Here is a 16,677-nt window from a genome sequence, read left to right as displayed (position 1 = left end):
CAAGATAGTTGCCGCTCAAAACTTCCATCTTCTCCACTTTCAACACTGCCTTGTGGTGAATGTTCAAGCCATTTTCACGGATTTTATATTCTAGGTAATGATTCTTAGATTCTTCATGAGCAAGGCATTTTTGTACAGCGATTTCCAATGTTAAATCCTGTCCACTCAGTAATTTTTTTCTGAGGTGCACATCATTTATGCCCCAAACCATTTGGTCACGAATCTCAGAATTATGCAGCATTAAAAAATTGCAGGATTGTGCTAGCAGCTTAAATAGAACATAGAACAGTACAGCACAGAACAGGCCCTTCGGCCCTCGATGTTGTGCCGAGCATTGTCCGAAACCAAGATTAAGCTATCCCACTCCCTGTCATTCTGGTGTGCTCCACGTGCCTATCCAATAACCGCTTGAAAGTTCCTAAAGTGTCCGACTCCACTATCACAGTAGGCAGTCCATTCCACACCCTAACCACTTTCTGAGTAAAGAACCTACTGATGGAACCATCAATTCAGCGAACACATGTAGTTGGATCTGAACAGAGGCTTTAATACACTTACAATAGAGCCAGCCTATTCATCGTTGAACTTCAGATGAAATGGCAGGCTGGCTCTAAGGCACTGATCTTTATATATCGGTCCCAGGGGGAGGAGTCCTGGGCGGAGCCAAGGGAGGAGCCCAGTACAAACTCTCGCGTACTCCCAGAGCGACTCCCCCTGGTGGTCGGATAGTGCAACTGCACTTACAATGGGTAGATAACGAACATATATACATGGAGTGATATTGGCAACTATATATAGTGTGAATCACATTCACCACACCTACCTCGGACATCCCTCCTATATTTCCCATCCTGAACCTTATAGTTATGCCCACTTGTAACAGCTACATCCACCTGAGGAAATAGTCTCTAAACGTCCACTCTATCTATCCCCCTCATCATCTTATAACCTCTATTAAGTCGCCTCTCATCCTCCTCTGCTCCAAAGAGAAAAGCCCTAGCTCCCTCAACCTTTCCTCATATAAAATAGTTGCTCCTAACATTAATGGAATAAAATGGCTGGGATTTGGAGAAAAAAAAGCAAACAGAAAGTTAAAAAAAGGTCTGTTGCAAAGCTCTTTCTCTTGCAATCTCTTTGCAAAGATGTAGCGCTCAAATATTTCATTTGACTGTACTTTACAGTGGCTATCAAATTTCTCAAGGATGGATTCATACTTCGTCTTGTCTTGACCTTCTGTGTAGTTAAAAGAGTTGTAGATCTCTATTGCGATTGGACCAGCCATAGTCAGTAAAAGAGCTATTTTTTTAGTATCTGTCGCGTTTGTTAAGTCAGACGCTTTTACAACCGCCAGATAACATTAAGGTTACCGGTGATCCGGAGGTGTCAAGGAGCTTGTATTCTGTCTATCAAACCGGGAATCATCAGGTTTTGTTCCCAAGACGATGCTTCTGTTGCCGAATAGCTGTCTATTCTTCTAGAACATAGACCATTACAGCGCAGTATGGGCCCTTCGGCCCTCGATGTTGCGCCGACCCGTGAAACCATCTAAAGCCTATCTGACCTACACTATTCCATTTTCATCCATATGTCTATCCAGTGACCACTTAAATGGCCTTAAATTTGGCGAGTCTACTACTGTTGCAGGCAGGGCGTTCCACACTCCATCTACTCTGAGTAAAGAAACTGTCTCTGACATCTGTCCTATATCTACCACCCCTCAATTTAAAGCTATGTCCCCTCGTGTTGGTCATCACCATCCGAGGAAAAGGACTCTCACTGTCCACCCTATCTAACCCTCTGACTATCTTATATGTCTCTATAAAGTCACCTCTCAGCCTTCTCCTCTCTAACGAAAACAACCTCAAGTCCCTGAGCCTTTTCTCATAAGACCTTCCCTCCATACCAGGCAACATCCTAGTAAATCTCCTCTGAACCCTTTCCAAAGCTTCCACATCCTTCCTATAATGTGGTGACCAGAACTGCACGCAGTACTCCAGGTGCGGCCGCACCAGAGTTATGTACAGCTGCAGCATGACCTCGTGGCTCCGAAACTCAATCCCCCTACTGATAAAGGCTAGCACACCATATGCCTTCTTAACAGCCCTATTAACCTGGGTGGCAACTTTCAGGGATTTATGTACCTGGATGCCGAGCTCTCTCTGTTCATCTACACTACCAAGAATCTTGCCATTAGCCCAGTACTCTGCATTCCTGTTACTCCTTCCAAAGTGAACCGCCTCACACTTTTCCGCATTAAACTCCATCTGCCACCTCTCAGCCCAGCTCTGCAGCTTATCTATGTCCCTCTGTAACCTATAACATCCTTCAGCACTATCCACAACTCCACCGACCTTCGTGTCATCTGCAAATTTACTAACCCATCCTTCTACACCCTCTTCCAGGTCATTTATAAAAATGACAAACAGCAGTGGCCCCAGAACAGATCCTTGCGGTACACCACTAGTAACTGAACTCCAGGATGAACATTTGCCATCAACCACCACCCTCTGTCTTCTTTCAGCTAGCCAATTACTGATCCAAACCGCTAAATCACCTTCGATCCCATACTTCCGTATTTTCTGCAATAGCCTACCGTGGGGAACCTTATCAAACGCCTTACTGAAATCCATATACACCACATCAACCACTTTACCCTCATCCACCTGTTTGGTCACCTTCTCAAAAAACTCAATAAGGTTTGTGAGGCATGACCTACCCTTCACAAAACCGCGTTGAGTATCGCTAATCAACTTGTTCTTTTCAAGATGATTATAAACCCTATCTCTTATAACCTTTTCCAACATTTTACCCACAACCGAAGTAAGGCTCACAGGTCTATAATTACCAGGGTTGTCTCTACTCCCCTTCTTGAACAAGGGGACAACATTTGCTATCCTCCAGTCTTCCGACACTATTCCTGTCGACAAAGACGGCATAAAGATCAAGGACAAAGGCTCTGCAAACTCCTCCCTGGCTTCCCAGAGAATCCTAGGATAAATCCCATCTGGCCCAGGGGACTTATCTATTTTTACACTTTCCAAAATTGCTAACACCTCCTCCTTGTGAACCTCAATCCCATCTAGCCTGGTCGACAGTACCTGAATATTCTCCTCGACAACATTGACTTTCTCCAGTGTAAACACTGATGAAAAATATCCATTTAACGCTTCCCCTATCTCCTCTGATTCCACACACAACTTTCCACTACTATCCTTGATTGGCCCTAATCTTACTCTAGTCATTCTTTTGTTCATGATATACCTATAGAAAGCCTTAGGGTTTTCCTTAATCCTATCCGCCAACGACTTTTCGTGTCCTCTCCTCGCTCTTCTTAACTCTCCCTTTAGGTCCTTCCTGGCTAACTTGTAACTCTCAAGTGCCCTAACTGAGCCTTCATGTCTCATCCTAACATAAGCCACCTTCTTCCTCTTGACAAGTGCTTCAACTTCCTTAGTAAACTACGGTTCCCTTGCTCGACAACTTCCTCCCTGCCTGACAGGTACATACTTATCAAGGACACGCAGTAGCTGTTCCTTGAAAAAGCTCCACATTTCGATTGTACACATCCCCTGTAGTTTCCTTCCCCATCCTATACATCCTAAATCTTGCCGAATAGCATCATAATTGCCTTTCCCCCAGCTATAATTCTTGCCTTGCGGTATATACCTATCCCTGCCCATCGCTAAAGTAAACATAACCGAATTGTGATCACTATCACCAAAGTGCTCACCTACATCTAAATCTAACACCTGGCCGGGTTCATTACCCAGTACCAAATCCAATGTGGCATCGCCCCTTGTTGGCCTGTCTACATACTGTGTCAGAAAACCCTCCTGCACACACTGCACAAAAACTGACCCATCTATAGTACTCGAACTATAGTATTTCCAGTCAATATTTGGAAAGTTAAAGTCCCCCATAACAACTACCCTGATACTCTCGCTCCTGTCGAGAATCATCTTTGCTATCCTTTCCTCTACATCTCTGGAACTATTCGGAGGTCTATAGACAACTCCCAACAGGGTGACCTCTCCTCTCCTGTTCCTAACCTCAACCCATACTACCTCAGTAGGCGAGTCCTCAAATGTCCTTTCTGCCGCCGTAATACTTTCCTTGATTAACAATGCCACACCCCCCCTCTTTTACCATCTCCTCTGTTCTTACAGAAACATCTAAATCCTGGAACCTGCAACAACCATTCCTGTCCCTGCTCTACCCATGTCTCCGAAATCGCCACAACATCGAGATCCCAGGTACCAACCCATGCTGCAAGCTCACCCACCTTATTCCGGATGCTCCCGGCGTTGAAGCAGACACACTTCAAACCAGCATCTTGCTTGCCGGTGCCCTCTTTCGAACTTTTAACCCTATCCCTGACCTCACTACTCTCAACATCCTGTACACTGGGACTACAATTTAGGTTCCCATTCCCCTGCTGAATTAGTTTAAACCCCCCGAAGAGCACTAGCAAATCTTCCCCCCCCCAGGATATTGGTACTCCTCTGGTTCAGGTGAAGACCATCCTGTTTGTAGAGGTCCCACCTACCCCAGAATGAGCCCCAATTATCCAGGAAACCAAAACCCTCCCTCCTGCACCATCCCTGTAGCCACGTGTTCAACTCCTGTCTCTCCTTATTTCTCACTTTGCTAGCATGTGGCACGGGTAACAACCCAGAGATAACAACTCTGTTTGTTCTAGCTCTCAGCTTCCACCCTAGCTCCCTGAATTTCTGTCTCAAATCCCCATCTCTCTTCCTACCTATGTCGTTGGTACCTATGTGGACCACGACTTGGGGCTGCTCCCCCTCCCCCTTAAGGATCCCAAAAGCACGATCAGAGACATCACGAACCCTGGCACCTAGGAGGCAACACACCAACCGTGAGTCTCTTTCATTCCCACAGAACCTCCTGTCTGTTCCTCTAACTATGGAGTCCCCAATGACAAGTGCTCTGTTCCTCTTCTCCCCTCCCTTCTGAGCAACAGGGACAGACTCTGTGCCAGAGACCTATGCCCCATTGCTTACCCCTGGTAAGTCATCCCCCCCAACAGTATCCAAAATGGTATACTTGTTATTGAGGGGAACGACCACAGGGGATCCCTGCACTGCCTGCCGGTTCCCTCTCATTCCCCTGACGGTAACCCATCCACCTTCTTCTTTTACCTGAGGTGTGACTACCTCCCTATAACTCCTCTCAATAACCCCTCCGCCTCCCAAATGATCCGAAGTTCATCCAGCTACAGCTCCAGGTCCCTAACGCGGTTCTCGAGGAGCTGGAGTTGGGTGCACTTCCTGCAGATGTAGTCAGCAGGGACACTAGAGGTGACCCTTTCCTCCTACATTCTGCAGGAGGAACATTCAACTGCCCTAGCCTCCATTCCCACTGAACTAACTTCCCAACTACTGAAAACGAAATTTAAAAAAAAAACTTGTTAGTTTAGCAATCCGACGGACAGAACTTTTTTTTTGGTTAGAGGAGGAGGATGGGTGTGAGACACTACCTAAGTAGTGTTTCGGGTAAAGCTGTCACTCGAGAACAGCCTTCACTCAAACTCCTCGGGTCACTTGCGCAGGTACACCTTCAACTTACGCTGACCGCACTGCACAAATGCAAATCTCCCCAGAACAGCCAATTAGAAGCTCTGCTCTGCTGCCCTCTGCTGGATGCTTGCCTTCACTCGAACTCCTCGGGTCACTTGCGCAGGTACACCTTCAACTTACGCTGACCGCACTGCACATCTCCACGGAACAGCTAATCAGAAGCTCTGCTGCCCTCTGCTGGATGCTTGCCTTCACTCGAACTCCTCGGGTCACTTGCGCAGGTACACCTTCAACTTACGCTGACCGCACTGCACATCTCCACGGAACAGCCAATCAGAAGCTCTGCTCCCCTCTGATGGATGCTTGCCTTCACTCGAACTCCTCAGGTCATTTGCGCAGGTACACCTTCAACTTACGCTGACCGCACTGCACATCTCCCCGGAACAGCCAATCAGAAGCTCTGCTGCCCTCTGCTGGATGCTTTCCTTCACTCGAACTCCTCGGGTCACATGCGAAGGTACACCTTCAACTTACGCTGACCGCACTGCACGTATGCAAATCTCCCCGGAACAGCCAATCAGAAGCTCTGCTGTCCTCTGCTGGATGCTTTCCTTCACTCAAACTCCTCGGGTCACTTGCGCAGGTACACCTTCAACTTACGCTGACCGCACTGCACGTATGCAAATCTCCCCGGAACAGCCAATCAGAAGCTCTGCTTCCCTCTGCTGGATGCTTTCCTTCACTCAAACTCCTCGGGTCACTTACGTAGGTACACCTTCAACTTACACTGACCGCACTGCACATCTCCCCGGAACAGCCAATCAGAAGCTCTGCTGCCCTCTGCTGGAGGCTTGCCTTCACTCGAACTCCTCGGGTCACTTGCGCAGGTACACCTTCAACTTACGCTGACCGCACTGCACGTATGCAAATCTCCCCGGAACAGCCAATCAGAAGCTCTGCTTCCCTCTGCTGGATGCTTGCCTTCACTCAAACTCCTCGGGTCACTTGCGCAGGTACACCTTCAACTTACGCTGACCGCACTGCACGTATGCAAATCTCCCCGGAACAGCCAATCAGAAGCTCTGCTCTGCTGCCCTCTGCTGGATGCTTGCCTTCACTCAAACTCCTCGGGTCACTTGCGCAGGTACACCTTCAACTTACGCTGACCGCACTACAAGTATGCAAATCTCCCCGGAACAGCCAATCAGAAGCTCTGCTCTGCTGCCCTCTACTGGATGCTTGCCTTCACTCGACCTCCTCGGGTCACTTGCGCAGGTACACCTTAAACTTACGCTGACCGCACTGCATGCATGCAAATCTCCCCGGAACAGCCAATTAGAAGCTATGTACTCACTATATTTAACTAGGTAGATTCAGTAGTCACTCCTTGGTACCATGTTATATTATATTGCTGCGCCTGGTAGCATGTTATATTACTGGGTTTAAGTAATATATGTCGTCACTAACTGTAGATGATGTTGAAGAACACTCGAGTCTTTGAAGTAAACTGAATGAATTTATTAAGTAATGGTAAAACTAATAAATGAATTCGATACTCCACTGAACTAACTCTAGCAATAAAGTAAGGATAACAAACTGTACAAACTGTATCAAAGCTACAAGTGGCGACTCGGCTGAGATTCCACGCAGGTAACTCCTGCATGGAAAAAGAGCTGAAAAGAGAGCTAGAACGTCTGGGAACTCAGCTATACAGTGGATCTCGCAATGCCCTCTAGTGGTAGTATTACAGCTAACTGTGGTGATTAACCCTTTAGTTGCATGTCTGTCTACATATCATTACAGGGAGTGACTTGGAGGGGAACCTCCAGGTGGTGGGGTTCCCAGGTATTTGCTGCTCTTGTCCTTCTCGATGGCTGTGTTCACAGGTTTGGGAGGTGCTGCCTGCGGAACCTTGGTGAGTTCCTGCAGCGCAGCTTGCAGGTGGTATACATGGCAGCCATTGTTCATTGGAGGTGGAGGGATTCAATGTTTGTAGAAAGAGGAGCAATCAAGCAGGTGCTCTGTCCTGGATGTTGCCGAGTTTCTTGAGTGTTGTTGGAGCTGCATCCATCCAGGCAAGTGGAGAGTATTCCATCACACTCCTGACTTGTGCCTTGTAGATGGACAGGCTTTGTGGAGTCTGAAGATGAGTTGCTCACCGTGCGATTCCTAGCTTTTGACCTGCTCTGGTAGCCACTGTATTTATATGAACAGTTTGAAAATATACCTCTACATTTCAAATTAATCCCTTTCTTAATTAACCACATGTAAAGTAAGTTGATAGTGTTATGTAAGCAAGGGGAAATGGGCGTGAGTCAATATTGGTTTTTGTTCAAAACTTCAAAAAAATAAGTTATATTTTATGATTAGTTATAAGCTGCACGTAACGTCCACACGGAGATCAGCAATTATTTATCTTGACGAAATAAAGAAGGGTTTCTGAAGCATACAAAACCCTTAAAAGTTTCAAATTAACAGATGTTTTCATGGCTTCCAGAGTGGATCATTGAGTAAAGCATGAAATGAGCACCATCTGCTGGATATTCATAGACTGAGGTTTTAACATCTGCTGGATTGACTTGCAATTTTTGTCCTTTTAAAACCTGAGTTTTCTAGCTAACACGTTCTAAACTGTTCTTTTTAAGTTGCACAGTTTATGGGAGTAAAAGCCAAACAGCTTATTTTTTTGATGAGCCTGACTTCAGGAATGGTCTCAAGTGAGTAGAAATTTAATTAATTTATAACTAAATTGCAGTATCCTCCGCCATTATCACCCCATAAATTCCTCAGGTACACCCCTCTTCCAGCTCCATGAGTGTCAAAACTGTTTCCAACAGTGAGGATGGTGGTGCTACTGGAAACAACGGGAAAACCTTCCTTGCAAAGTCCCTTACCTGCAGATATCTAAAGCTTTCTGCCTGTGAAAACCCAAACCTCCCGGACAGCTCCACCAGGCTCGCAAACCACCCCTCCAGAAACAAGTCCCCCATGCCATCCACCCAGCCCCCAAATTGGTGACCGCTTCGACACCCCACCTAATCAGAAATGCTGCCGAAATTTACGTCAGATTTTCAACGTTGCAACCACCACAGGATTATCTGAATACTTCCCTGGAGAGAACGGCAATGAGGCCATCGCCCGGGTTCGCACCCTTACGTGAGCCCAACTCCAACCTCATTCACATTGCCTCCTGATCCCATGTCAACCCAACACCTTCTCCGCGTTGGCCGCCCAATAGTAGATCAAGCTCAGCTATGCCAAACCCCCTCACATCCGGTCCCTTTGCAGGACCTTTCGACGAATCCGAGCCATCTTATCTACCCAAATAAAGGATGAAATCAGCTCCCAATCCCAGCAAAAAACATCTTTGGTTAATAAAAAGGGCAAGCATTAGCATAGGAACAGAAAACGTGGCAGTATGTTCATCTTCACAAACTACACTTGTCTGCCAAGGACAGAGGTAGGCGCACCAAACCGCTCAAAACCAGATACTTCCACTCTATCCTATCGAAGGCCTTTTCTGCATAGAGTACCACAATGATCTCCTGCTTCCCCCACCCCCGGCATTTTTTTTCAAAGTGCGAGTCGTGACCCACGTGTGGGTCGCAGAGCTTGATCACGCATGAAGCATCCAACAGCTGCAACAGACTTTTAAATTGAGGACTCTGGCCGCAACCGGCTTTTAAATGGAACAATGCAGTCTTCCAGCCACAAGCGACGGCCGAGAGCAGGTCACGTGCTTGGCACATACATTGACGTTGGTGCTTTTGGCACAACTCATGGAGGAGGGATACCTCCATTTTCTACCTGCAAACAAGCAAGGCAACAGGATTGTTAAAGACTGAAGGATTGCTTTAGACAAAGACAAATGAAATCAGGAACAAAAGTGTAAAGATGATTTCTTGAGGTATGGCTTTGTTTTTTAAAAAAAATTCAGAGTACCCAATTATTTTTTTTCCAATTAAGAGGCAACTTAGCATGGCCAATCCACCAACACTACATATCTTTGGATTGTGGGGGTGAGACCTACGCAGACATGGGAAGAATGAGCAAACTGCACACGGACAGTCACCCAAGGCCGGAATTAAGCCAGTGTCCCTGGTGCTGTGAGTCAGCGGTGCTAACCATTGCGCGACACTGCTGAGGTTATGGCTCATCCACAACTGGATATCACAAAGAGTAGAAGCAGTGGAGGAGTCAAGGGCTTGGTTAAGAAGTAGAGTGGAGTGTTGCCAAGCTGAAGCTTTGACTAGATTATTTTGAAGGACAGCGCATGTCGATCCAGTAAAAATGGGCAGCAATTGCAGGTCGTGGCCTGCTTTCGTTACAGATAAGTAACAGCAGAACCAAGCAATAAGCTTGTCAAAAGTTGCATTATGGTTGTAGTGGACAAGGGTAGTGTAAAATAGACAAGAGTGTTTTTGTTATTTATTCTTTCATCGGAAGTGGATGCTGCAGGTCTGCCTAGCATTTATTGCTCACCCCTAATAACCCAAGTGAAGGTGTTGGTGAGCTGCTTCTTTAACTTTTCTTTAACTGTTGCAGACCATGTGGTAGAATGAGGCTTTCAATGGGGCTGTTTCAGCACTATGACAGGGGTAGAAACTTGGATGAAGACAAAAAAAATTTAGACGAACGTTGTTTTGGGAGCCATGATGTGGAGATGCCGGCGTTGGACTGGGGTGAGCACAGTAAGAAGTCTTACAACACCAGGTTAAAGTTCAACATGTTTGTTTCAAACACTAGCTTTCGGAGCACTGCTCCTTCCTCAGGAACCCTTGAGGAAGGAGCAGTGCTCTGAAAGATATGTGTTTGAAACAAACATGTTGGACTTTAACCTGGTGTTGTAAGACTTCTTGTTGTTTTGGGAGATGACAATGTTCAAAATGAGAAGAAAAGGAGGTTTATGAGCAGGGAGGTCATACTGGAACTGTATAAAATGTTGGGTTATGCCTCAACAGTGGCTAAATGACTGAACCGGAGCCATAACCATTTTTAAGTTGGTGCGAAAAGCTCGATTTGTTCCAGGAGTGATAAGAAAATATAGGGCTTGGCTATTTTATAAAAAAACTTTATTAAAACAAAAGGAAACAATATTTAAACTTCAACTCAGATTGCATGTAGTTTCTTAATCTTAGCACATTAGCTCCCATTAAATGGCACTTTAACAGAACATTTAGTTCTCATTCCACTTTCACAAGCAAAGGCAATATTTGTATTTTTCTTGTCAGTGACATTCCTTCCGAACCCCTTGCCAAAGCCTGCCTCGGTGACAACTTTCATGACCACTCTCTCGGTTGATTTCCAAAGCCTTCTCCTCCGTAAATTTCATGACCCCTCTCGGTTGATTTCCAAAGCCTTCCCCTCTGTAACTGTTCAGAACAGAATTTTTCCTCTGCAAGTTCCATAAAGTCCCTCAAAGGTTCTTTGCTGGGGTTTCCAGGCTTAAACCTACCAGTGTTATCATGGTTGTTTAATTGCCCACTTCCGTTTATACAAAAGAACAGAAGTTATGTTACTGCTATACAACTGACCTCCCATTGACGGACAGAGAAGCCATTAGACTCTGTAATGGGCTAATAGTTGGTCAGACAGGAGTTTTCTGCAGAACAATGAATCTGGGGCAACCAGTGTATTCCCACTAATGAGTTTATGTCTGACTGGAACAATGTAACTTGGCCAGCTGTGGGCATATGCCTCGTATGTCGCGCTAGCAGCTTTTTTTCAACATCAGTTTGTTTAACCCCGAAATTGTCTGCTACATTGGGGTCTCACTTCTGGACCCAATTTCCTAATACCGTCCTCGTGTAACAGGCCAGAGTACTGTGTGCAGTTCTGGAATTCACATTGTAGGAGGGATGTGGTAGCACTGGCAAGGGTGTAGAGGAGATTTACCAGGATGCTGCCTGGGCTGGGGTTTTAGTTATAAAGAGAGATTGGATAGATTGGGATTGTTTTCCTTGGAGCAGGGGGGGCATAATGGAGCTGTGTAAAATTATGAGGGGCATAGGTCGAGTAGACCTGAAAAAACTCTTCCGCTTGGTGGAGGGATCAATGACCAGGGTAATAGATTTGAGGTAAGATGGAGGAGGTTTAGTGGGGATGTGAAGAAAATCGTTTTCACCCAGAGGGTGGTGGGAGTCTGGAACTCACTGGCTGAAAAAGATGAACAAAGAAAATTACAGCACAGGAACAGGCCCTTCAGCCCTCCCAGCCTGCGCCGATCCAGATCCTTTATCTAAACCTGTCGCCTATTTTCCAAGGATCTACTTTCCTCTGTTCCCCGCCCGTTCATATATCTGTCCAGACGCATCTTAAATGATGTTATCGTGCCCGCCTCTACCACCTCTGCTGGCAAAGCGTTCCAGGCACCCACCACCCTCTGCACAAAAAACTTTCCCCCTCTCACCTTGAAATCGTGACCCCTTGTAATTGACACCCCCACTCTTGGAAAAAGCTTGTTGCTATCCACCCTGCCCATACTTCTCATAATTTTGTAGACCTCAATCAGGTTTCCCCTCAACGTCCATCTTTCCAACAAAAACAATCTTAATCTACTCAACCTTTCTTCATAGCTAGCACCCTCCATACCAGGCAACATCCTGGTGAACCTCCTCTGCACCCTCTCTAAAGCATCCACATTCTTCTGGTAATGTGCCGACCAGAACTTCACACACTATTCCAAATGTGGCCTAACCAAAGTCATATACAACTGTAAAATGACCTGCCAACTCTTGTACTCAATACCCCGTCCGATGAAGGCAAGCATGCTTTATGCCTTCTTGACCACTCTATCGATCTACGTTGCCACCTTCAGGGTACAATGGACCTGAACTCCCAGATCTCGCTATACATCAATTTTCACCAGGACTCTTCCATTGACCGTATAGTCCGTTCTTGAATTAGATCTTCCGAAATGCATCACCTCTCATTTGCCTGGATTGAACTCCATCTGCCATTTCTCTGCCCAACTCTCCAATCTATCTATATTTCGCTGTATTCTCTGACAGTCCTCCTCGCTATCTGCAACTCCACCAATCTTAGTATCATCTGCAAACTTGCTAATCAGACCATCTATACCTTCGTCCAGATCATTTATGTATATCACAAACAACAGTGGTCCGAGCACGGATCCCTGTGGAACACCACTCGTCACCTTTCTCCATTTTGAGGCACTCCCTTCCACCACTACTCTCTGTCTCCTGTTGCCCAGCCAGTTCTTTATCCATCTAGCTAGTACACCCTGAACCCCATACAACTTCACTTTTTCCATCAACCTGCCATAGGAAACTTTATCAGACGCCTTACTGAAGTCCATGTATATGACATCTACAGCCTTTCCCTCATCAATTAACTTTGTCACTTCCTCAAAGAATTCTATTAGGTTGGTCAGACATGACCTTTCCTGCACTGTGGTAGAGGCAGAGACCCTCATGACATAAGAAATATTTAGAAGTACACTTGCGATGCCAAGGCATACAAGGCTATGGGCCAAGTGCTGGAAAATGGGATTGTCAAGTAGTTCTTTTTGACCAGTTCAGGACGCAAAGGCCTTTTCTGTGCTGAAAACCTCTGATAGTTTGTAAGGACAGGAGGTGAGAAATTATGGCAGTTTTGAAAGGGAGCATTGTAGACAAGGAGAAGGAGCCATTTACTATATCAGCTAGCCTGGGGATTAGGAAAGGAAGTTTGGCACTTTGGCAAGAGAATTTGATGTGGACCGTTGTAGAATGTTAGTTGTACTGCTCACCTAATTTATTAAATAATTAAAACAAAAATTATGACCAGTAAAATTGTAATGATTAATTTCATAGTGATTCTCTATGCTGCTTGTGCATTTTACTACATGTACTTTAGTTTTTCAGGAATTTCACCAAGGCTACATTCTGAAGTAAATTATTCCCCACAAGATTTAAATGCAATGTGACTACCTGGTCTCGAGGATATATCTAACCTGTTTTTAAAAAAATCCACTGTTACAATCAGCCAAGTTTTACCGTCCAAGTTTCAGTGAGGCAAATGTTTATGCCAGCATCCTAAGCTGCAGACCATCCTACAAATCTTCAGGCTGACTATTCAAACATGGCAGCATTACATGATATGTACAGTTTCCAGCAAGGGTCAAAGTATTTCAAATAGGAGTCGGAATATTGGTTGATGCTAATTTCCCCTTTTCCCATCAGAGGCTAAACTGTAACAACCAAGATCAAGTTTGGATTACTTCTTGTTCATATGACCTGTACCACACTAAACAATGGTTTAATGTGGGAAGTTTCCCATTAGCCCAATTAACAAAAAACAGCTTTACAGCTGGTATTCATTTATAAGGGAGCAATAAAAAAGCAAATTAGATAGCGTTATATTTGCCAACTAGTGCTTGGAATGTCTTTTTCTGATCAGTGGAGTTAAAAAATGCGAGAATATATATTACCTCAAGGTGGACAATGGCTTTGAAAATGCAAGAATGATTTCTTTCTGGTCAAATCATGTTCAGATTTTAAATTCAATAGCATTTGACTCACTTGCCAAATTTCAATGCTTATTGGCTGGTAAACAAATTTTCCTCTTGAAAGATAGTGTGTCAGATTTCCAATCCATAATGTTATTAAAAACATGATAAGCACCACAATATTAAATAAGTGACAGAGCATTATAATCAATTAAAATTTTTTTTTATAACATTGCATTGGAATGGCCATATAGCTACCCTCAAGGAGTAGTCAAATTTGATACAAACTTACCAGGTTTCATTAAAAAAATGTTGGAAACAAATCTTCAAATATATTAAGAGCAAAATTGAACAGCATTGAAATAGTACATTATGTAGGAGTGCGACTGATTAAGTTGCTATTGAAGGCACTAATCAAAGCTGATTGGCTAAAATATCAAATACTAAAACAGGTATATTCAGACTGTATATCATTTAATGTTAAAGAAATCAACAGTTCAGATAAACTACTTCATGTATACAAGAAACTTGATTGCAACCGTCAAAAAATGGTCACACTCAGCAATTTATATACATTTTTATTGGCGGAATTTTGTTATGTCGATAGGCACAAGCTTAATCTTAGTGATGGAATTTCTTGCTCGTGTCCTTAGCGTAGTCCAGCAACATCTGGCAAGGTGTGAACTCACTGCCGTAAACATTTTCATATTTTTTCATCTTATCAACCAGTCTATTGGCTCCATAGGCATCCGAAAATTTGAATGGTCCTAAAGTGAATAAAACCCCATTAAAAATCAATTTCAATCTGAATGAATTACGGTGTATAATATTTGGCCATTACAGTGCTATTAGTTTCTCTTCTCAACAAGATTATACTTATTTCACACAAGTGGGTGTATAGATCTGTTCATGATTCATTCAAATATATCCTGGGGATGCTGGGGTGTAGTGGTATTGCCACTGGACTAGTAATCCAGAGCCCGAGGGTAATGCTCTACAGACCTGGGTTTGAATCCCACCACAGCAAGTAGCAAAACTTGACTTCAGTAAAAATCTGGAATAAAAGTCTATAATGACATGATCATTGTTAATTACTGTAAAACCCTATCTGGTTCATTAATGTCCTTTAAGGGAGGAAATATGCCATCCTCAGCTGATCTGGTCTATATGCGACTCCAGATTCATAGCAATGTGGTTGGCTCAAATGCCCTCTGAAATGGCCCAACAACCAACTTTAGGAAATTAGAGGCAGGCAATAAATGCTGCCTCAGCCAGCAGTGCCCATATCCCATGCATTTAAAACAAATCAAGAGTCCGAGCTGCTACCATAAATCAGGCTGTAAAATGTCTTATCCAACCATATATAAAACTGTATGACCAGTTAAAATAGTCACAGCAGTACTTGCATTTTATAAAAATTTCTTTGGGAGGAAGGGGGTATATTTATTATAGAATAGAATTAGAGAGAAATCATAGAATTCCTTCAGTGCTGAAGAAGACCATTCAGCCCACCGCACCAACCTTCTGAAAGAGCACCCCTACCCAGGTCCACTCCCCCACCCTATCCCAATAACCCCACCTAACCTAAACATCTTTGGACAATTTTATCATGGCTAATCCACCTAACCTGCATATCTCTGGATTGTGGGAGAAAAGCGGAGCAACCAGAGGAAACACACAGATAAGAGAAGAAAGTGCAACTCCACACAGTCACCCGAGGTCGGAATTGAACCCGGGTCCCTGGCGCTGTGAGGCAGCAATGCTAACCACTGTGCCACCCACTAGTTTAATATTTATTAAATCAAGTAGTGGCTAATTGTGTAGAGGGAGCTCTAGCGCTCCTGCCTCAGAAATTTTGGGTTCAAGTCCCACTGCAGGACTTGATGGCCAAGTACGTTGGGTTCATAATGTGGACAAACAGTTTAAAAATCAATTTATAAATCCTTCGAACACACGTCAATGGCAAGTGTTAAGAGATTCCCAGTAGCCCATGCGATGGAAAGAAAATTGAGCCCCAACCACCAATATTCAAAGCTCTGGACTGAACATGCATGTAAAGGTATATGTCGCCACAGCAATTGAGAATCCTTGGTGAACCAGTTGGCTGTTGGTGTGAATAGTATGGATGCTAATGGCATGGAGTTTAATTCTCCATTTTGCCCAAGATATATTTGGGATTTGCCTCCTAGTCCTGCTCATGGTGGAGGTCACGGTGCTGTGGGTCGGACCTGCCTTTGGACAGAGAATTGAAGTAGAAGAAAAATTGAGTAGACGTTCCCCTCCTCCTAAAGCAAATCAAAAGCATGCTTTGCCTCCTCTTCCAGAGGAGTGAAAAGAAAGTACAACAGGCGCCAGGTTTAGTTCGTACCTCACTCAAGTGACTCGGATTTACTCCGTTTCAGGCATAATCAGCAACATTCAACTACAAGCCCACTGCTGCCACACCCAATCTGTCATCGACATCAGGAAGCGTAGAGGAGAACATGCCCCTGTCTACATCAATGGGAACGAAGTAGAAAGGGTCGAGAGCTTCAAATTTTTAGGTGTCCAGATTACCAACAGCCTGTCCTGGTCCCACCATGCCGACACTATAGTTACAAAACCCCACCAACGACTCTACTTTCTCAGAAGACTAAGGAAATTTGGCATGTCAGCTACGACTCTCACCGACTTACAGATGCACCATAG

General features: G+C 44.6%; 1 protein-coding gene across 1 annotated transcript in view; it reads right to left on the bottom strand.

Moving 5' to 3' along the window:
• Positions 1-14,195: 14,195 nt before the first annotated feature.
• The window catches only part of LOC119967472 (trifunctional enzyme subunit alpha, mitochondrial-like), an 83,995-nt gene continuing 81,513 nt past the window's right edge, over positions 14,196-16,677 (bottom strand). The window contains exon 20 of the mRNA XM_038800046.1: positions 14,196-14,756. Coding sequence (XP_038655974.1) covers positions 14,611-14,756 — 146 coding nt within the window. The 3' untranslated portion in view covers positions 14,196-14,610. The remainder of the gene's footprint in view (positions 14,757-16,677) is intronic.

This window comes from Scyliorhinus canicula, chromosome 6 (assembly GCF_902713615.1).
Source record: "Scyliorhinus canicula chromosome 6, sScyCan1.1, whole genome shotgun sequence".
Taxonomy (NCBI): Eukaryota; Metazoa; Chordata; class Chondrichthyes; order Carcharhiniformes; family Scyliorhinidae; genus Scyliorhinus; species Scyliorhinus canicula.
This window is presented reverse-complemented; position numbering and strand designations above follow the sequence as displayed.